Source organism: Pongo abelii, chromosome 1 (assembly GCF_028885655.2).
Source record: "Pongo abelii isolate AG06213 chromosome 1, NHGRI_mPonAbe1-v2.0_pri, whole genome shotgun sequence".
Lineage (NCBI taxonomy): Eukaryota > Metazoa > Chordata > Mammalia > Primates > Hominidae > Pongo > Pongo abelii.
The window spans coordinates 71539963-71562286 of NC_071985.2; the positions used below are offsets into that span (position 1 = coordinate 71539963).

Genomic DNA, 22324 nt, shown 5'->3' on the forward strand with positions numbered 1-22324 from the left:
AATTTTCTGACATACCCATGATTACTATATGATTTCTACCTTTAGTAATAACATTTTCATAGAATATGAATATACTCATATCTATATATTCATATACATATGAATATATATACACTGTTCATTAAAAGAGGTCTCACTGGAGGGCGATCCTATTATGGATTTTAACTCCATGCGATGGTTAGTGAAAAGAGGGAAGAAACACGGACATAGAGTCTTTAAGCATCATGGGAAATAAGTTTTAAGTATCCTCTTGGAATACAGTAATGCTGAGAATATGAAAGTTGGAACTGTATTGTAGCTTGGATGCTATGAATTGAATTTCAATATTTCACCCTGAAATCTGAGATTCTTAGGCTGGTCAGAGGTAAAGCAAGTATTTTGTAAATTTACATTGGTCATCTGAACTGATCAGGGCAAACACAGAAGGGCAACTAACAGGCAACGCAGCAATTAGTATGTGAGTAACAAAGGCCACTGAGAAAATACTGCTTCTTAGTTTCTTATGTCAGACTTGAAGGTGGGAAAGAAAGCACTGATATTCACAGGTAACACACTGACTAAAATGAGTTCCTAATATTTTATCAGTCATTTAGATAAATGGTTTACAACCTTAGCTGCATATTAGAATCATCTGGGACCTTTAATAAAATACAGAAGACTGGGCTCTAGCCTAGATATTTTGATTTAACTGGTCTGAGGTGGAGTCTCAGGATATTTTTTGAAGTTCCTTAGGTGATTTTTATGTATGGCCAGAGTTGAAAACCCCTAGTTTGGACAATGGACACTTACTAGTCTTTATTCAATAGTGGACGTGAAGCTTTATATCTCTTTGTTTAACTTGGAAAAACACTTACATAGGATCTTACAGAGGATTCAAAACAGAAACCAATAGCAACTGAGTCTGATATAATCTCGATACTTAAGACACATTTCTTTTTACACAGGACTTTAACTTAGTCTATATCTTATTTCCCAGGGCTTTACTTTCTTCTAAAAACTATGTAAAGATTTGTTTTTTTGACAATGTTTTGTTTCTAGTGTATTTATTTGATTGGGAATGCTTAGGTGTCACAGTGACAAAAGCACAAGGAGAGTTACATAGGAATATTCCACTACTGCCTTAGTTCAATTATGCTTTCTGGATGTCTTGGCATAATTTTTGGTGCCTGAATTCTTTCAGAGCCAAGCTCAAAGCAAACACAAATGAAGCAGCTGCAACTGTATTGTGTTATACTTACATGTATACTAACATGAAAGGCCAAGTTAGACCATTGTGTTATGAAAATCAGAACACTAAGCCTAGCACCTGGCCCAGAACACAAGCAGTTCCCTCTTGACCAAAGCCAAATTGATGGTATCATATAAGTAGAAGTGATTAAAAAAATCATAAATATCAATAGTCACTTTATAAATAGAGTATAAAGAAAGAAGCCTGTTCCAAAATATCAGGCACTGTGAAACAAATATACACAATTACAAGACATAATCATTTTCTCTTTCTGAATTAAACTTAAGTATGTACCTGGATAACTTTTCATTATTTATTCAATTGTTCCTCATCATCCCAGTAATTTCATTTAAATAAAAGTCTAGTACGATGTTAAAGAAAAAAATGAAAAATGACCTTTAAAAGAGGAGAAAATGTCAAATGACTAAAGTTGTTTTTGAAGAACAGTCAAAACTCAGATGTGCAAAAACATTGTGAATTTATACATATGTAAAACACCTAAAAGGTTCCAAGAAATAGCCACAGAAACATATCATTAAATAATAAAGAATTCTATCTAGTTTCAGTTACCAACATAAGTAGACAAAGTATACACTATATAACTAAAACACCATAGTTCTGAATTTCAAATATTAATTAAAATCTCTCTTTAAGGAAAAAAATCTATCCATTCTGCTCTTATCCCACATGATCTCTTATTTAATGTTTATTAAATGTAATTACATATTTAATATTCCAGTTGACTAGGGACATTATCAGTAATACCAAGAGAATATGTGTGAGATAAACTCATTCGATTCTGGTCTTCCATAATTCATGCATATTTTATCTATTCAACAATTATTTGTTGAATGTTTGCTCTGTGGGAGGTACTGTGTTAGGCACTGAGGTTGTTATAAAGATGACCGGAACACATATCTGTTGTCTAATGAGGGACAGAACCTACAAACAAATAATTGCAATTGGAATTATGGTATGTGTGAAGAAATATGGAATGAGAGCGAAGGAAGGAAGAAACTCTCCTATAGATCAGGAGTCCTCAACCCCAGGGCCAGGGACCAGTACTGGTCTGTGGCCTGTTAGGAACTGGGCGGCACAGCAGAAGGTGAGCAGCAGGTGAGCGAGTAAAACATCATCTGTATTTACAGCTGCTCCCCATCACTTGCAGCCTGAGCTCTGCCTCCTGTCAGATCAGCGGCAGCATGAGATTCTCATAGGAGCACATACCCTATTGTGAACTGCGCATGCGAGGGATCTAGGTTGTGTGTTCCTGATGAGAATCTACTGCCTGAGGATCTGTCACTGTCTACCATCACCCCCAGACGGAACCATCTAGTTGCAGAAAAACAAACTCAGGGTTCCCACTGATTCTACATTATGGTGAGTTGTATAATTATTTCATTATATATTACAACCTAATAATAACAGAAATACAGTGCACAATAAATGTAATGCACTTGAATCATCCCCAAACCATCCACCCCAACCCAACCCTGGTCCATGGAAAAACTGTCTTCCACAAAACTGGTCCCTGGTGCCAGAAAGGCTGGGGACCACTGCTGTAGATCACTACTTTTTCTTATGGCTATGATTAGATAAGAGTACAAATACATTTAAATATTGCTGAAAACCAAGACATTGCCTTAACCTACAGGTTCAGTAGCCATATAAATTTCCTCTTCTTCCCTATAGGTTCAGTAGCCATATAAATTTCCTCTTTTTCCCTCATTTTGAATGTTATTATACATGAATACCCTGCTGTACCAGTTGTCTATTTTAAGTTTTTAAAAGTATAAATTTTTGTGAATGAGGAAGACATACAAAGGTTTTTTAGGGTTCCCTGCTTTGAGCTCACTGTTATGGTTATTCTTTCTGCCTTACTTGGCATCAATCAGCAGGATATGAGTGATCCTTACCCACTGGCTTCTCCTTGATCTCCTTAAGGCTAAATATTATTCTAGAAAAATCAGTAGTATCAGCTGAAAGGCCAGGGGTGAGTGCTGGGCTGGCCTTCTATTGAATGATAGCCCCTTACCTATCACCCTGAGTTGGAATAGTGACAGCAAGAGGAAAAAAGACTTACTTAGGAGAAGAGTCAAGTAATTTACCCATATTTCACAGTATTCATGCCACTGTGTTTAGTTTTAGAGTCAAAGACAAATATTCCAATAAACACATCTTTAATACTTCAGCAACAAGTATAATTTAGTTAAGTTTGATGAACAAACTCAGTCACAGTCTTGCCCCCACCTACCTTTCCGGCCTTCTCACCTGCCATTTTTGCCCACATACTTTTCAATTCCTGTCTCACTCAGTTCTTTCTATAATCCCTGGAAGCATCAGTCATCCCATGACTGTGTGTCTTTCCAAAATGCCATTCCCGCAGGCTGGAGTACTTTCTTCCCCTGTCAATTATTTTCTTTCAGCCTTTGAAACTCTGCTCAAATGCTGCTCCTTGTCAAAGCCTTAACTTACATATTGTGTTGTTAATAACTTGTGTTACCATGCTCACCTATCTCTTTATGAATCTGGTCATTTTTCTATCTCTTGCTACTAGGCTATATATAGGGTCTCAGAATGGAAAATTTTGTTATACCATGCACAATATGCCAAGAAGGTATCAATTGATGAATCACCAATACTTTGCCCAAAGTAAGCATTCAATAAGTGTGTCATTGTAAATAATTTCATTTAGGACTTGTTAAAATCTATTTTATCTGCTCTCAGTAAGTCTGAAAATGGAGCTCGGAAGAATAAGGTCCTTTTTGAGCGTCCACTACTATAATTTTGGGGTCCAATTGATGAGTGGTAAACCTACTGCCCACCATAGCAATGACATCTGAATCCTGGAACCACTGGTACTTGTGGTAAAATATTGGTTCTGTCTCTTCATAAAGTTAACATAGAAACGATCTGAGATATTGTATAAACAACTCTAAGTTAAATATCTCAAAGTCTGACTCCTTTTTGTACTGCTATCCTAAATTCTGATATTGTATAAACAACTCTAAGTTAAATATCTCAAAGTCTGACTCCTTTTTGTACTGCTTTCCCAAATTCAAAGAGTCCACTGTGATATTAATTATAAATGTATTGTGTGTTGACCTGACAATTAGACATTCTTCTAATCAGCAATATATTTAAGTGATGTAAATCACACTACTATTGGTATTACATGAAAATTTAAAAAAATACAATGAATTTCTACAGATATCCAAGTACTCATTTAGCCAGCATATTTTAATTTCTCTTAAAAAAATAAATTATTTATCTAGCATGATCAAGGAATGAGGTACTTCACAAACCACTTTTCTGGATAACAAGTTTTATAAACATCACATCTCTTCAACATTTTAAATATTCTCAATGGATACATGTCACATAATATAACACACTGCCACTTTTTAAAAAAATAGCAAAATAAATATAATCTCACTTTTTCTTGATGATTCAGGATCATTATTATCAATGTCAATTTCTGCACTATAGACCATCCTGGAACACAATAATATCCTTAAGGTCTAATTTAAATGTAAAGCTGTTTGCCTTTATCCTAAATGAATTTGGATTGTTTTTATGATGCTCTGCTTTTCATTTTCTCTGCCTCATCCTTTTACTTACTGACATTTCTTTGTTGTTGTTGTAATCAGTGTGTTCTAATGGTTATTTTTCAGAAAACTCTTTAGGTGAGGGCCTGTGAATGGTTACATTCTCCTAGAGAGCTAAGTGCATGGGTGCATGGGCTTTGTGACTGTTATTTGCTAGTAAGAGGCCCTTTTCTTCTCTCATTATTTCTAAATCTACAATGTGGCTGAGATTGTCAGAAGAGTAAGTGGTTTGTAAGTAATGCTAGCTTTCATATATATTCATCATTATATTTATAATTTTCACTCAATAATTATTAGTTATATTATTAAGGTACATCTTAAATTAGTCATCAACTTAAATAAAAATTATCATTCTTAATTAATTCAGATTTTCAAAGCCTGGCCATGAACTTGAGACTCAATATAGGATATGCTTTGATGTTACCATATTGCAGAGGGATATTCATCCTGTTATCAACTTTTTCAAAAAAATTTAAGAGTCACCATTCCGTTCTAGCATGATGGTGTGAAAACTTCAAATTCTAACTCAATCCTTTTCACCAAACGTTGCATACCGACAGTCAGTTTTACTCTATTCTTTCTGCATCATTAGAAAAACAAGAAGAGGAGGTGAAAAATAATGTTTTTTTCCTCATTCATGAGAAAAATAAAATAAAAAATAGGTAGCTATGTTTACGGAACAAAAAATTTAGTAAAAGACACTAAATCTGATATTTTAAAATTCCTGTCATAATTTGCTTAGAATATTAATCCAATACTTGCTTGTGATCTTTGTAAATGAGAACATTTGTAAAAATTTGAAAGGTGTCCAGTAACTGCTATTCATAAACTCTTCAAGGTCCTGAGATACAACAAGGGAAAATCTTGCTCCTCAGGGTTAACACAAAATAAAACACTCATTTTGGTTATCTTATGCATGAATGCCAATTTATATATGTCAAAAAATCAGTTCCACTTAAAAGGTCATCCCAACTTTAAAAAAAGTATTAGAATAAAGGCAGACTACACCATATTAACTTGGCTGAATTAAGGGAAATCTTTTTTTTTTTTTCCACATAGAAAAGTCTATTTCTACCTTATACTGATTTTCATTGTACCTAGAATAATGACCAATCTCATGAAGCAATTCTTTTCAAGTATAAAAATAATTAATTTTAATAAAATGATATGATTAGGAAATAAATATATTTCTTATCCAAGAAAATAGGTGATTTAAAATCTTGGTTACTCACAGTTATATCAAAAAAGTCCAAAATAGGTCTGTAACTGATAGTCAGCTGACCTGATAACATATGGCCCTTCCATCTCAGTATTTTTTTTTCTTTAAAGAGATGGGGTCTTGTTCTGTGGCCCAGACTTGAGTGCAGTGGCACAATTATGGCTCACTGCAGCCTCGACCTCTTAGGCGCAAGCAATTCTTCCACCTTGGCCTCCCCCGGGACCACAGGCACAGGCTACCATGCCCAGCTAATTTTTTTTTAAATTTTTTTATAGAGGCAGGGTCTCACTATGTTGCCTAGGCTGGTCTTGAACTCCTGGCCTCAAGCAATCCTCCCACCTCAGCCTCCCAAAATGCTAGGATTACAGGTGTGAACCACTGGGCCCAGACTCTTTTGTATTTAATGCTGATTCTCAGTACTGCCTGGTCAATTTAAGGAGTTAGTTTCTTTCAAGGTTTTTCTTAAGCACTTCCATGGTCATCCAAAAGATAGCTTAAGCAAAGTGCAGACCAAGTCTTAGGATTACAATTCACAATTGTCTAACTCTCTGTGAATTTAGTCTGCAACTTTCTGAGTCTCTTCACTTTCTGCTTATGTTCCAGCTCTGAAAAATAAAAAAAAATTACATCCCGTTCCTAAAAAAAAACCTCCCACCAGCTTCTTTACAGAATTGTGATAGGTTTTTGCTAGCAACTTGATAAAAAGATGTCTGCAAGGATTTGAAATCTATAGTTGAGAGGAAGTTGAACTTAATGTGGTTACATATTTTGTAAGTACCCTGTGAGTAAAAATAATATTCCCTAAAACCTAATAAATATTATACTGAAAGTAGTGGACGGCCAGACATGGTGGCTCAAGCCTGTAATCCCAACACTTTGGGAGGCTGAGGCGGGTGGATCACTTGAGGTTAGGAGTTTGAGACCAGCCTGGCCAATGTGGTAAAACCCCGCCTCTACTAAAAATACAAAAATTAGCCAGGCATGATGGTATGCACCTGTAATCCCAGCTACTCCGGAGGCTGAGGCAGGAGAATTGCTTAAACCCGGGAGGTGGAGGTTGCAGTGAGTGTTATCGCGCCACTGCACTCCAGCCTGGATGACAGAGTGAGACTCAGTCTCAAAAAAAAAAAAAGAAAGTAGTTGACATTAACCACAGTTAATCTATCCTTTAATCACAGAATTATAAGGAAATTCTTGAAGAGAAAAATGTTTGGATTCCTTAGTAGCTGTCTCTAACTCTAAGAAGAAAGGAGAAAAGTAAAAGTAAAATATTCTTATAAAGAAGATAAACACTTACTGGTACTTTGAAGGGTGAGGTATTTGCAGTGTCCATGGAGTTGGGTTTCTCTGATGTACTGGTCCCTGAGATACTCCGTCTACGAGGGGACCTTTCTGCTGGTACCTCTGGAAAACAGGAGGAAAGTTGAAACATCATTAAGAACCCCAAATTTAGGATCTTCCACTAAACCGTAAAGTTACTGGTTTTTCACAATAAACCAGCAAGCTTTAAAGGTACATTACATTCTATCTCACATAATTTATCTATCTTTGAGGTGCTTAAACTATCAAGACACTAGAGAGACTTGGTCACAGTTAAGAATCTGCTTTAGTGTGACAGTTTATATTTTCATCTGTGCACATATAAAAATAATTTCCTCTGAGCTATGTTTCAGATCTTTAAGTTCACTTAATAGTTGCATCTCACAGTATATAAATCTACTTCTCTATATGTCAGCAATGTAGGAGTTAATAGAATAAAATGGAATTCCTAATATTCTTCTGAACAAAATATAGTCTAATGTTGCATATGATTTGATGGTATTTGCACAAAGGTCAAAGTTAGTTCTGTGCAGATAAGATGATTCACCAGACTGCAACAAAAGGGCCATGAGAAGACTGAAAGCTGCTGCCAAGATAAAATAACATATATGCCTATGCAGATATAAAAATAGATCAGCTTCTCCTTGTTCTGGCAATATGACCTTACTAAGATCTTACTCTGGAATCCTAAATCTGTTCAAACTGACCTAACAAGCTTAGGATTTTGCAGATAATGTGATCTTCTCCCATTTAATTACTATATACTGTATTAAGGCTACATTTTTAAGATTTTTTCATAGAGTGATATATATATATACATGTGTGTATATATATATGCATACACACGCACACACAGATGATAGATATATACGTATTATACCTTTATCACAACTGCTTCCCATCGCCACTTCAACTGACAGACATAAAGGAATCCAGCTTCTCAGATAACATTAGATAATCTCAACATGGACAAGGAAAAAAAAGCCACATCCTAAAAAAAGTATTCTGTGTTATCTTCCAGATCTTAGAAAACAAGGAGTAAATCGTAACTCCGAAGACTGACATTTTGATTCCTGCTGTTCTCCCTTTAAAAGACAGATGCAGTTTAAACTTCCATTTCTGGCCTCCTGGCCCCTGGGATCCGTGCTACTTCCACTTAAGAGAGAGCGTTTTTTCTCTCGCTCCCTCTCTGTGTCTTGCTCTTCCCCCTCCCTCTCCACAGCTTGCAGAGAGAGCAAGCAAGAAAGAAATACACAGGACTGCAGCTATTCAATCAATCGTTCTGACTGCACATCCTCATTAGTTACTTTCAGGCTATTAACAGACGCCCAACCACTGCCTTCCCTCAGTTACTGAAAATTTCACTGTCTTACACTAATCTGCAGCAAGAAAAAACATTTACTGAAATGTATATCCAGCTAGTGCCAAAAGGACACCATTTTACACAGACCCAGTAATGCACACAAATCAATTCGCCCTATGAAAATCCAATAGGAACTGCTTACCCTTTTACTATCTTTGCATGCTGGACACTGATTTTCTTTTCCATGACTAAACATATCTTCTCTGTGACATCTTGACTGGTAAGGCACAAGCCAAATTGGAACAATCCTAAAGACTGAGAGGCTGACAACATAGCATCTTATATGCTTGCAGTACAAGAGAGTTCCATACTACTACCGTATTTTAAAATTATGACCAGTAACTGTAAGTCCCTTAACTTCTCTCTAACCATCACTAGTTAAATGAGTCTTAATGTGCAAAGCCGTTTTCAGAATTAGGCACACATGACTTCTAATGCACATCGCTGAAAAATGGCAGCATAATTAGCTCAGATTCATGGGAATGGCACAAAGCACTGAATTTAAGTAACTTAGCTTGTTAGAGCACATTGAACAGACTTCAGGAATATGACTTTACAGAGTAATTATCCAAGTTAGATGACTCTACGTGGCTAGGGGCAAGGCACGCAGGGAATGGGGCTGGTGAAGGTAGAAAAAAAAATCTCACCTTTCCTCTAATAATTACCTATAAAGGTAACCTCATATCAAATTAGAAGATACTGGAGATTTAATATTACAATATAGTATGTTTTAATTTCTGAATAATTGACAGAGAAACTAAATTGGAGGAAAAATAAATTTCATTAGCTGGGATAAAATGATCTAGTAAACCATTTCCTTAATTTGCAATGTTCTGGCTAAGGAATAAAACTAAAATTAATTTCCTCACTTTCTTCCAAACATCCAATTTTAGTTTTCAGGCATACAAACTCATTAAATGAATATGTTTCAATGCTTTTAACTATTTGAAATTATATTGACTAAAATTAGTGGCCACATTTCAAACTCCAATAAATATGGTATTGTTATATTTCTGTTTTCTTTTCTCTTTTTTCCAACAACAATAGACTGGATTAAGAAAATGTGGCACATATAAACCATGGAATACTATGCAGCCATAAAAAATGATGAGTTCATGTCCTTTGTAGGGACATGGATGAAATTGGAAACCATCATTCTCAGCAAACTATCGCAAGGACAAAAAACCAAACACTGCATGTTCTCACTCATAGGTGGGAATTGAACAATGAGAACACATGGACACAGGAAGGGGAACATCACACTCTGGGGACTGTTGTGGGGTGGGGGGAGGGGGGAGGGATAGCATTAGGAGATATACCTAATGCTAAATGACGAGTTAATGGGTGCAGCATACCAACATGGCACATGTATACATATGTAACAAACCTGCACACTGTGCACATGTACCCTAAAACTTAAAGTATAATAATAATAATAAAAAAATTCTCTTTCTGTATTATGGGATAAAATACAATGCTGATGTAGCTTATAGGATGTATTATTGGGTCCAGAAAGAAGATATTAAATCATTCCTAAAGTTTGAACAATTTCCACTAAAAAGGGGGGGAGAAATAAGGTAAAGCTAAATCACCTAACGAAAAGAAGTTTACACCTTGTTGCTTTCTCAACCCCCACAATAATACCACTCATCTGCTAGTGTAGAACAGGCCTTTGGAGAATCCCAGTTCTTTAGTTCTCAGAAGATTCATAACTACTTCAAAGCATACAGAAAAATAAATACCCCAAGTACCAATGTCCACTTAGAAGCAAGGTAGCAGCATTAGCAATAGCGGAATGAGCAACCTGCTGGATTAGTCACAGAACAGACTGCATATTAAACTTGTGCCTTTAACTTTAAATCTGTAAGCAGAAAGGAAAGCTGCTACTATGCTCTAAGAGCTACATTTCTGCTCAGTTTGAAGGAAAATCTACACTAGTTCCAGTAGACCAAAATTAGCTGTATCCTCTACCCCCACTCATGCTACATACTATTGCATTATTTTCACCTGCTGTAAAATTAATGTTCTTTTCATAGTTACAATATTTAATTACAGTCATTTAAAAATATGCTCATTCTCTAAGACTGATGAGACAAGAGAGATACAATATTGTTTCAGATAAAAGCCTGAAACTGCCTCACTTTCTCACTTTCTGCCTTAAATATCTCTAAACGTAATATTTTTCATCTTCAGATTGAAAGGCAAAAAGAGTTAAAAAAAAAAAAAAAGCCTGGTTAAGTTTTAAATTTATCTCTTCATTTCCTTTGCCATTGGATATGACCTCAGATGATGTGACGACTTATAATGATGAGAGATAACCTCCAATACAGCTCCATATAGAATGATGTATTGAACAAACAGAACATCTGGATGTTTTTCTTAGCAGCTCTACCAACGATATGTACGATTCTGTGTAAGCCATTTCACCTTTTCTGTCCTGGTCTTCACCATTTAATAAACTGGGTTATCCAGACCAAACAGAGATAAAGACAAGATTAATGAGTTTATATGCTTTGAGGCAAAATTAGCTTTCTGGAAGGAAGAATCTTTTAAAATCCAAAATAGAGTACTATCATTTCCTCAACATACACATTTTCCTCTATATCAACGCACTTTCTTTGGAAAGCGTGGCAAAGAAATTGAAAATTGGATAATTATAGGGGCAAATATACTTTTGGTGGAGGATGTTCCTGTTCAACAAACAGAAGTCAATTTCTGCCTTAGAACCTAATAGCGTATACACTGCCTTTGGTTCACTTACCAGGGAGTAAATGCCAAAAATTCCTATCATGTATTTGGGAGGACCCTAAGGAGTAAGTTAGAAGGTGACAAGTGTTTTGGGGGAAATAAAAAGTAGTCAGGGAGATGAATAGGTAGAGTAATTTTAAATAGGTAGTTGCATTGCAAAGGTGAGGTATGAGTCAATACTTCAGGAGGTAAGGAAGTCAGCCTTGCAGGTTTAACAGGGAAGAAGACTACAGGTAGAGGGAAGCTAGTACAAAGCTTCTAAGGTAAACCGCAACAAAGAGGCCAGTGGGATTGGTGCCAGTGAGTGGGAACAAATAGTAGGAGATAAAGTCTGAGAGGAACTGGGGCAGACATGTTCAGATAATACTGGCCAATATAAGGACAGTGACAGAAGAAAATATATATGCTAAGGAAATGACACTACAATACTATTATATTTTAAAGAACCCCTTTCTTCCAAAAAGCTAATTTTGCACCAAAACATATAAACTCATTAATCTTCTCTTGTAAGGACTTTTTTTTTAACTCTAAAATGAAAAACCACCTGGTCAGACATGCGTCACCAAAAGGTACAAATCATATTGAAAGTCCATAGATATACACTTACTGGTATTTCTTAATTCTTTTCTTTTTCTTTTTTTTAAGACAGTCGCCCAGGCTGGAGTGCAGTGGTATGATCTGGGCTCACTACAACCTCCACCTCCGGGGTTCAAGTGATCCTCCCACCTCAGCCTCCTGAGTAGCTGGGACTATAAGTGTGTGCCACCATGCCCGTTTCTAGAGAGGGTATTTCACCATCTTACCCAGGCTAGTCTCTAACTCCTGGGCTCAAATGATCCACTCGCCTTGGCCTCCCAAAGTGCTAGGGTTACAGGCTTGAGCCAACTCCACCAGGCCAATTTTCTTTTCAGGATTTTGAATAATGAAAGTGATTCAGAATAAATCTGGAATGTTATTATGTTTGGAAAGAGAGTAAAGTGAAATGTTTATCATATTAACTGAGGGTTAGGTTCCAAAAGACTCTGAAAATATCTTAAATGAGAAAGATATCTGCTACACAATGTCATTACTATATGGTCAAATATCTATAGGCATCAATTACATTTACTTTTTGTTCAATCTCGTTTAACCAAAGTTCATATGCCACATAATATTTGCATATACTTAACTATTATAAATAACACAAATTTCTTATAATGTCTACCATTTTTAGAATTAGTTACCTTAGTGTAAAAAACAGGTAAAGATAATAATTTAATTTTTTTTCTTTTAAAAGAAAGTGTTATACTATAAAAGCTATTTAAGCACCTCTTTGTGAATAATTTGTCGAGGGAAAATATTTTTATTATAATTTTAGCTCATATTGAGGTTTTTTTTGTGGTTTTTTTTTTTTTTTTTTTTTGAGACACAGACTCAGTCTCCCAAGCTGGAGTGCAGTGGCACAATCTCAGCTCCTTGCAGCCTATACCTCCCATGTTCAAACGATCCTCCCACCTCAGCCTCCTGATTAGCTGGGACCACAGGTGTGCACCACCACATCCAGCTAATTTTAGCTCATGTTGAGAATTTATGTGCTAAGTACTGGGTCCAGTGTCTAACTTACTTAATCTTTGCTGTAGCCCCTGAGATAGTAACAATTATTACTCTCTCTGAGGATGGTGGCAAAACTTAAAAGGGAAGAAAGTAAGTTCAGAGGAGGAAATTCAGCAGGAAAGGTAAATAAAATGTAGAAAGATATTTATAGCTTTAATTTGGTGAACAATTATATAAGAAACTAAAATATCATAGTAAAATTCTCAAGTTATAATAGAAAAGAAAAATATTACATGTCACAGATGCAGTTTCTTTGGCATATACAGGATGTCTAAGCACTTCATATTAATGGCAACCTGAACCAATTCCTAGTAATTTTTTGCACAGAATTATAAAACATGAATAAATGTAAATACTCTTTCAATTATAATTATTCACATGCCTCTTTAATAATTTTGATATTTGTAGGTAGGAAACAAGTTTCTAATGTTTTTCTCATAAAGCGAATTCTTCAGTTTACTTCAAAAGCCTTTTTAAAAATCAACATTTCAACAAAACATGATAAAACATTGAATACAAACCGAACTGTTTGTGTACCCATTCAAGTCACTGAAATTTTGGCATATATAGTGTTGCTGTGAATGAGTCCATTTCACTATAATCTATTTTCCCTTGCATTGTGTAAATAATGACAACATTAAATAGGATGTGGTATGTCGGTGGCTCAAGTTATTAATGAATGAAATAAGCAAATAACTTCTCTCTCCATGCTGTGATTTCTGAATGTCACAGAAGACATTTAAGAAACAGAATAGGACGGATGAAACAGCAGGAGGAAATGGGTTTGTAGCTCTTCAGTAAAGAGGGGCTTTAATAACAAATGGCAAATTGTGAAACAAAAAAGGCTTTCATGAAAATAAGGTTTCATATTTTTTTGCTGGAGGACTCCTAAAGGTAATAGGAACTTAAACGACAGAGTTAGAAAAATATTATAAAGAAAAAGTGACAAGAGCAAAGAGAAGAAAAATCACATACTGCATTTATATGGCTGCTAACACAATAGCACCTGGGTGTTTTTATAAACTTCATCCACCATTTTCAGTAGGATACTTTCTGCTGTATCCCACTTTTACTGCCTTAAAGCCTATGCGCTGTCAGCCACCAGCATCCAGCTGCTCTGAAATACAAATCCCCAGAGCCACTTTAATTCACCCAATTTGTATCACTCAGACTGCAGTACTTCACTCAAACAAGTAGTCCTTTCAAGTTTGCATGCCCCACACACTCCAATACGTACAAACTGATGCTAAGTACATAAATGTGGTAAATTCTCATAAAGTAAAGCCATCCAGTCTCTCCATCATTTCCTTGCTTCAGTAAACTTATTATTATTATTTTTAAATATTTCCTCTTGTTAACATAATAGAAAAACAAATTTTTTCCCCAGCCAAGGAATCTGAATACCACCCACAAGTATTCCATTTCTTCAACTTAGGGCTTCACATGACAATGTTGGATGAGATGGTAGAGAATACTTTTAGTGCAAACAACACTCCCAACTGAAAAGGCCAAGAAAATAGCTCAGGGATATTTATGTGTTATCTTAAGTTTCAGATAGAAAACATATATCTAGTTCTTAGTGACGACAACTGGGTCTCTTAATGATGATGATGAAAACATAACAATGACAAGTACAACATTAAATTGTCATGTTTGCTGCAAAAGTAATTGTGGCTTTTGCAACTTAAAAAATGCGAAACCACAATTACTTTTGCACCAACCTTATATTATGCCTTATTATTTGCTACATGTTTTATATAAGTTAAATCTTTAATCCTCAAAACAATCCTTTGTTTGGAACTATCAACCTTATTTTACAGATAAAGAAACAAGAAGACGTTCTATTACTCTGCCCATGTTTGCACAGCTGGTAAAAAGGGTGGAGGCAGGATTAGAATCCATGCAGTTTGGCTTTAGAGACAGCTTTAATCGCCATGCATTCTATCCTGTTCTCCATGTGTTTTGTATAATGGGCTGCAATGGAGAAAAAAATAAGATGAATGATCACGGAGACTCCAGTTTTCTTCATATTTTAAAGAGAATTAAGTCATACTCTTGAGGTGTTTTCTGCACACAAAACCTGTAAAGAACAACTCAATCCTTGAATGCTGATAAAAAACATTCTAGTCAAGAAACACAGAGAGGTGAGGCAAAACAAGGGACAAAAGTTTACTAACTTAATGACAAAAGTTAATGGTGAAAAAATGTGAACAAAACAGGAAACAACTTTTTTTTTGTTTTTTTGAGACGGAGTCTCGCTCTGTCGCCCAGGCAGGAGTGCACTGGCATGATCTCTGCTCACTGCAAGCTCCGCCCCAACAGGAAACAACTTATAAAGAATATCTAATACTGATCCCTTGAATAAAAAAGTGACAAGAGCCCTCCAAAATAAAACATGTCTTTCAATGCCACTAATCTTCAGTATACCTATGTGGGGAGATAAGTACTTAGATAAGTTGTATGAGATGAACAGAGATAAAAAGCATTAATATTTTAGGTTTTGCAAAGAACAATTACTAAACAAGAAAGCATTGTTCAGCATAAAATGACTATTTTGAACATGTCAGTCCAATTATTTATAAGGTATTAACTTCAGTTTGGTATTTATAAGGTATCAACTTCAGTTTGGTGAGTTTTATTTTGTCGTCAACTGTGGAAGATAATCTCTTCTAATCTACAGATAGGGCCTAACACCTTTATTTAAACCTTTTCTGTAACTGATTTAATAATATATACTCATTATTAATATGCTTCATATATAACTTTTTCTGTAACTGATTTAGTAATATATTCTCACTGTTAATATGCTTCATATATAACTGGGGGTATAATGGTAGATTTACTCATACCATCATTTTGGTAGTCAGTGAACATTAAAAAAAAGATTTAGTCTTGATTATGCCAGAGCCTCTGTTTGGGTTTTATTTCCCAAACAAATATTAATAGAGGACATTAAAAAAAGAAAACATACAAATATGTAAACCTGTAATATAAAGATGAAAACTTAATCATTTACCGAGAACTAAATATGCACATGACACTGGACAAAAACAAAATCGTTTACACTCAACATCATCCGTTAGTGAAGGTAATAAAAAAGAAAGGAGCCTACGATGTTGATTTGCCCCCCTTTAGCCAACACACACTGCTAAGTATCTCTTCGAAACGGCTGTTGGCTTCATTTTGTCTTCTTTATTTCCACTACCATCCACCATCCTAATCCAGGGCTTTTTATCTTCTCATGCAGATTATGGCAGGAAGCTCCTAACTGCTCTTACTGACTCCAGTCTCTCCCTGCTTAAAGCTATCCTACTCATCATTACCAGATTAATCTCCCTGAAACATTACTTTCTGGATGAAATTTCCTTCCTAAAGATCTTTAGATAGTCAGACACTAGAAAAAAAAAAATCACCTGGCCCTACTTTGCATATTTAGTCCTTTCTGCCAACAATTTTCAACAATTTGCCTCAGTCAGATGATCTCTAATCTCAAACTGGCCACATTCATTCTCACATGCCTGCTCTTGCTAATGGTTTTCACCTACATATCTGCCAACTCTTAGATGACCTTCAATATCAACTTCAATTCATCTACTTCCATAAAACCAGACCTAATTACTCACATTTCTTTGATTTCCAATTAATACATTTATATAAGTTCATATTCTTTGATTACATGTATTCTAGTTTTGGGTACCAAACTAAACTATATTCCTAATACTGATACTAGTGTTCCATAATGGAGGTCTTAAGTCACTGCAAGACTGGAATCATCTTGTGATCATGTCTAAATTTTTAAACAAATTTTAACAGGTAGAATTCTCTCTGTTTTAAGTATTTCTCTCACAATGTTTTTATAAACCATTTGCACCCATTCTTGCTTGTCTGTAGGGATTATTAAGATAGAATAAAAGATAATAAATAATGGCAAATATATTTTAACAACTAAAAAATAGTTAAGTATACTTTGTCTGGACACCTTCCCCTATCCCCACTCAATAGACACATGTGCTTATAATCATGACTCTATTAGGTACAGCCATATAGAACCGCCTTTTTTTGGTAGATTAAAATGGTAAAATACCAGCAATTTCATATAGTTCAATTTAATACACAATAAATTAATAAATTTTCTAGTTACCTCTAACTCACACATGGAATTAAATTCTACCATCTGGTTGAGTTTAAGACCACTCTCCTTTATGTATATTAAATTGATATTTTTTCTCTAATTTTTTTCTTTTTCTTTTGACCTCTCTATTAGTGACATGGCTATCACAGAAAAATTGAGATTATGATAAATAAGCCTCATGGGAAGTTAGGTTTAAAAGTTTTGAGGATTTTCCTTCTTTGCATCATTCTATTTAAAAAGGTCACAAATTGCCGGGGCACGGTGACTCACGCCTGTAATCTCAGCACTTTGGGAGGCTGAGGCGGGTGCATCACTTGAGTTCAGGAGTTCGAGACCAGCCTGGGCAACCTGGTGAGAAACCCCATCTCTACAAAAAATAACAAAAATTAGCTGGGCGTGGCGGCGTGCGCGTGCACCTGTTGTCCCAGCTACTACGGGTAGGGGGCGCTGAGACTGGAGGGCAAGGCACTGAGGTGGAAGAGGCAGGACTTGACTGACAGAGTGAGACCCTGTCTCAAATTAAGTCACAAATTCCCAAATTTTATTGAGAAGCACACTTAAACATAATTACATTTAAGTCTTGATATCTTATTCATTTTCTTTAGATATCTGTTCAGCTTAATTTCCTTTAGTTTTTAAATTATACATCCCCAAAAGGAAAATTTTTACAAGAACATCTTCTGTTCTATGCTTTTTCTGTTCTAAGGAAATCCCTAAACAAAGGATGTAAGACTTAAAAACTCTAAGGGAACCATGTCCACCTGTGAGACTCAATATGGATTCAACAGCCATACTGAGGCACTCTTTGCTTTTAAACTTAGATGCCAGAATGCTAATTTATTCACTTGCTATGAAAAACTGAATTATCACTGATCGGAAATATTAATGCAAGTGTGCTTTCACATTAATTATTTTTCTGAAGTCAAGCTGTATGAGAAATTAAAACATAATCAGTGGTAGATTTTAAACTACTGATTCCATTTCTCTCTCTCTTCTCCCTTCCCTTCCTTCCCTCCTCTCCCCTTCCTTTCTCTCTCTCTCTCTCTCCCCTCTCTTTCGAGACAGGGTCTTTTTCTGTCACTCCCAGTAAAGTGGCAGAATCACAGCTCACTGCCTCAAACTTCTGGTCTCAAGTGATCCTCCCAACTCAGCCTCCCCAGTAGCTGAGACTACAGGTGTTCTCCATTGTGTCTAGCCTCTATTTCTTTAATGGTTACAGGTCACAAGCCTAATTACATTTTTTTATTGCTTCTACAATATTAAGTTACATTTTTCTTAAAATGTCCACTTGTCTAAATTTCCAAATATATTATCAAAAAGGTCTTTTTTATAATAGTCTCATATTTTTCAATTCTCTAATTTTCTATAATTATACCCTTTTTTCATGTCAACATTGTTTATATTTTCTCTTTTTAGCAAATCTTGTCGGTTTCATCTATTTTCATTAGGCTTTTTAAAGGAACAACTCTTGGCTTTGTTGATTCTGTTTATTTCTATTTTCCATTTCATCATTATCTACTCTTATTTTCATTATTTCTTTCCCTAAACTTTCTTTGGGTTTATTATTTTTCTAACTTGTTGAGTTAAATGCGTAGCTCATTAATTTGTAGCCTTTGCCCTTGTCAATGTAAAAGACTATACATTTCATTTAAGAACTATTTTAGTAATATTCCACAAGTTTTGATATACACTATTTTCAGTATTGCTTAGTATTTTATAATTTCCATTATGTTTTCTTTTTTGACTAACAAGTTATTGGCAAGTAACTTTAAAAAACTGCAAAAACAAAGGTTTTTAAAGTAAATTTTTGTTACTAATTTCTAACTTAGTTCAACTGTTATTAGAGAATGCAATCTGTATAACTCTGAAATTTGTTGAGATTTGTTTTATGACCTGGTCTATTGCCAGTTTTTATAAAGATTCTGTATGTGCTTGAGAAGACTAATTGTTGGAGTCAGGATTCTATATATGTCCATTAAATCAAACTTACTGCGTTTTTGAATATTCTCTATATCCTTACTAATTTTTATAGATAGGACTGTAGAATTATCCATTTCTGTCCATTTTTGCCATATAAAATTTGAGGTTTTGTTATTGGGTACATGTAAGATTGTTATGTCTTCCTAGTGATTTTCATATTTTATCATTATTTAGGGACCTCCTTTATTCCAGTAACTTTTTTGATAGTCTTATTCTATTTCACTGGCTACACCAGCTTTCTTTTTCCAAGCCTTTACTTTTAACTTTCCTAGGTCCCTGTGTTTTAGATCTCTCATTCATAGCATTAAAAAAATCCAGTCTGACAATATTTATCTTTTAACATTTTCATATATAATTTATGATATAATTGGATTTTATTTTTACTATCTTACTGTATTTTCTATTTTTTTTTCCATTTTTTTCTGATTTTCTTTTTTTAAAATCAGGTTAATCAGGTTTAAAAAATTCCATTTTCTTCTGTATTGCTTTTGAAAATATAAACTCTATTTTTATTATTCTAGTAGTTGTCCTTAACATTTTAACATGTATACTTAAAGCCTAAAGTTAATCACGATATCTATCCTTCTCTTGAATAATTCAACAATCTTAAAATACTTCAGTTCCAATTACCCACTTCCTATCTCTGACATATTAATGTTGTCCACTATTTCAGTTTTACCTTATCACGACTGTGTTTATGAATTCTCAGGATGTTTTTCCCCTCCCACCTCACCTACCAGTCCAGGTTAAGATAATTAAGATTTGTCTATATTTGTCAATGAGATTTTTTTTCTAACTTCAACTTTCACTGAAGGTGTAACTCATTCAGAGGCCCACCTATGGGGAAGAATGACATAGGCCTTTCAGTTCTAATTCCTCACTTTGTTAGACCCTTGGCCCATCTCCTATATTATAGCCAGTAAAACTTAACTCTAAAATTCTAAAATTGGTAAATGCCCCCAGGAGAGTTTACTGTCTAGGTTTTGAGTTTTGTTTTGTTTTCTTTTTCCTCTTCCTGGGGACTTCCTTTCCTTCCTGAGAGTTCAGCCATTTAGTTAAAAGTGCTTGTTACATTAATGTGACATTTCTAATTGTCTCTGTATTATTTTTGAGGTTATCTAGTCTGGCATAGTACCAGAAATTAGAGTTTCAATTTTTGAATATGTTTCTCCCTTGATGTTTGGTGTAAATTTTGGGAATCAGATAATAGTTGCCAATGCCAAATAATTAACTATAGTCAACAGAGTCATTTAGAAACTTAAAATGTTTCGGATTTGTCAAAATTACATTATTCTTTCATAGAACTATTCTATCACATAAATTACTTCACTCAATGAATTAAAATGAAATCATTTAAATTCCATTTAGAAAAGGCAAAGTGGAAAAAAGTATATACACTGAGTATTTTCCTTCTTATTCTAGAATTTGGAAAATGCAATCATTATCTACTGAATAATAATTTCAAATGCTATCAAAGTACCTGAAATGGTTATGGGACTACAGAATAGTAGCAGAATAAGAGGGAAAAAAACCTGGATCTGACGGAATAATTTCAATAATTTTGAAAAGTCCCGAGTCTCAAATTTTTGGGTATCTGGATAGCATTCATTCATTCAAAAAGTATCTACTAAGTACCTATTCGGTGCTATTCTGGAAGATGCCAAAATATTAAGAGAAGATCCTTATCTGGCAGTAGCAGGGAAGTATTTGATGGGCACACAAATAACAACATAAATGGGTACACAAATAGCTAACTCTGTAAGACTGGGTGTGATAAATGGCATAAGATTAATACAGAAGCTGTTATCTCCCCATCTTCCCTACATTCCATTGCTAAATCTCGGCATGCATATTTGGTTCCTGTATGAGTTTCTCCTTTCTCCCTTCAAAAGGTTAATCCTATGCTTTTAATTCTACTCTCACCTCCAAACCCATAAAATGTTTTGTTTTCTTAGTCTTTATCCTTGTAGGTTCAAGATCTTGCTCTCTCCTCCACTTAAAAATATGTACAAGTCTTCTCAATTTAGTTTTTAACAGGGTACATGTTTCTGTTAGTTACAGATTTCTTCAGGCAAAAGGCTTAACCTGTGGTTTCCACTATCTCACCTCCTACTGTCATTCTCAATATTGTAAAATCTGACTTCTCTCTCTTCAACTTTACTCAAATAGCATTAACACTTTCACAGGTTATCAACAGTCTCTTACACTGTCAAGCCTAGTGGTTTTTTTCTGACTTCTCTTTGGCTTTTGTAGCCACTGGCACTATTGATCACATTGTTAACCTTTTCTATCTTAGCACCTGTGATACCACACCATCCTGGCTTTCCTCCCACATTTACAGTCATTCGCTCTATGTCTCCTCTTTCTCTCCACCCACCCCCAAATGTTGATATTCTTCAAGTTTCAGCTGCTGCCCTCTCTTTTTTCTTGACAAGCTCTTGATAGCAGATGACCTACAGATGCTTAGAATATCAACTATCTTTCTTCTCTAGATGAACAGCTCCCACCTGTGACTTCATTTCCAATTACCAAACCTGTTTTTTCTGTCTGGATGTGGGTTAGTCTTCTAAAACTCAAAATATCTAAACACAACTCCCATCTTCCTAAAAAATTGGCTCCCCTTCTCAATTTATTTCTGTTAATAGTACCACCATTCTTCCAAGTTCAAAAATTATATTTGATTCATTTTGTTCCCCATTCCTCTAATATGTCACCAATTCTGCTGATAGATTCTTTGTAATCTCTCCATCTATTTTAATCTGTTATTCACCTGAGCTACACAAACATTCATCTGCACAAGGAATATTCCAGGTGCTGAAAAGACAGAGGATTAAGCCCTCCTTGTGGAGGCATTCACAGTCTGGTTTTAATACACAAACCAACAATTATAATACACAGGGATAAAAAAGTAGAGGCACTTATTGCATACCTGTACTACTGCAATAGCTTTCAAACTGATTTAACTGCTTCTAGCCTCTTCCCCTTTAGTATCACTTTCAGATGTCTTTCTAAAAAACTATTTTGATCATATCTTCTTTTTGCTCAAAGATCTTCTTCTCTATGGCTTTCAGGATAAAATTATCACTCATTAGCCTGTCTCACTAGTCCTACACAGTGGGCTTCCAAATACCCT

General features: G+C 35.0%; 1 protein-coding gene across 10 annotated transcripts in view; it reads right to left on the reverse strand.

Annotated features, from left to right (window-relative positions):
• The window catches only part of RASAL2 (RAS protein activator like 2), a 388281-nt gene that overhangs the window by 83029 nt on the left and 282928 nt on the right, over positions 1-22324 (reverse strand). For 9 of the 10 annotated variants that reach the window (XM_009240601.4, XM_024251848.3, XM_063716906.1 and 6 more), the window contains one exon: positions 7353-7459. In XM_009240601.4, coding sequence (XP_009238876.2) covers positions 7353-7459 — 107 coding nt within the window. Of the gene's footprint in view, positions 1-7352; positions 7460-8255; positions 8350-22324 lie in introns of those variants that run through there. The other variant, XM_054524757.2, reaches the window with a different exon arrangement.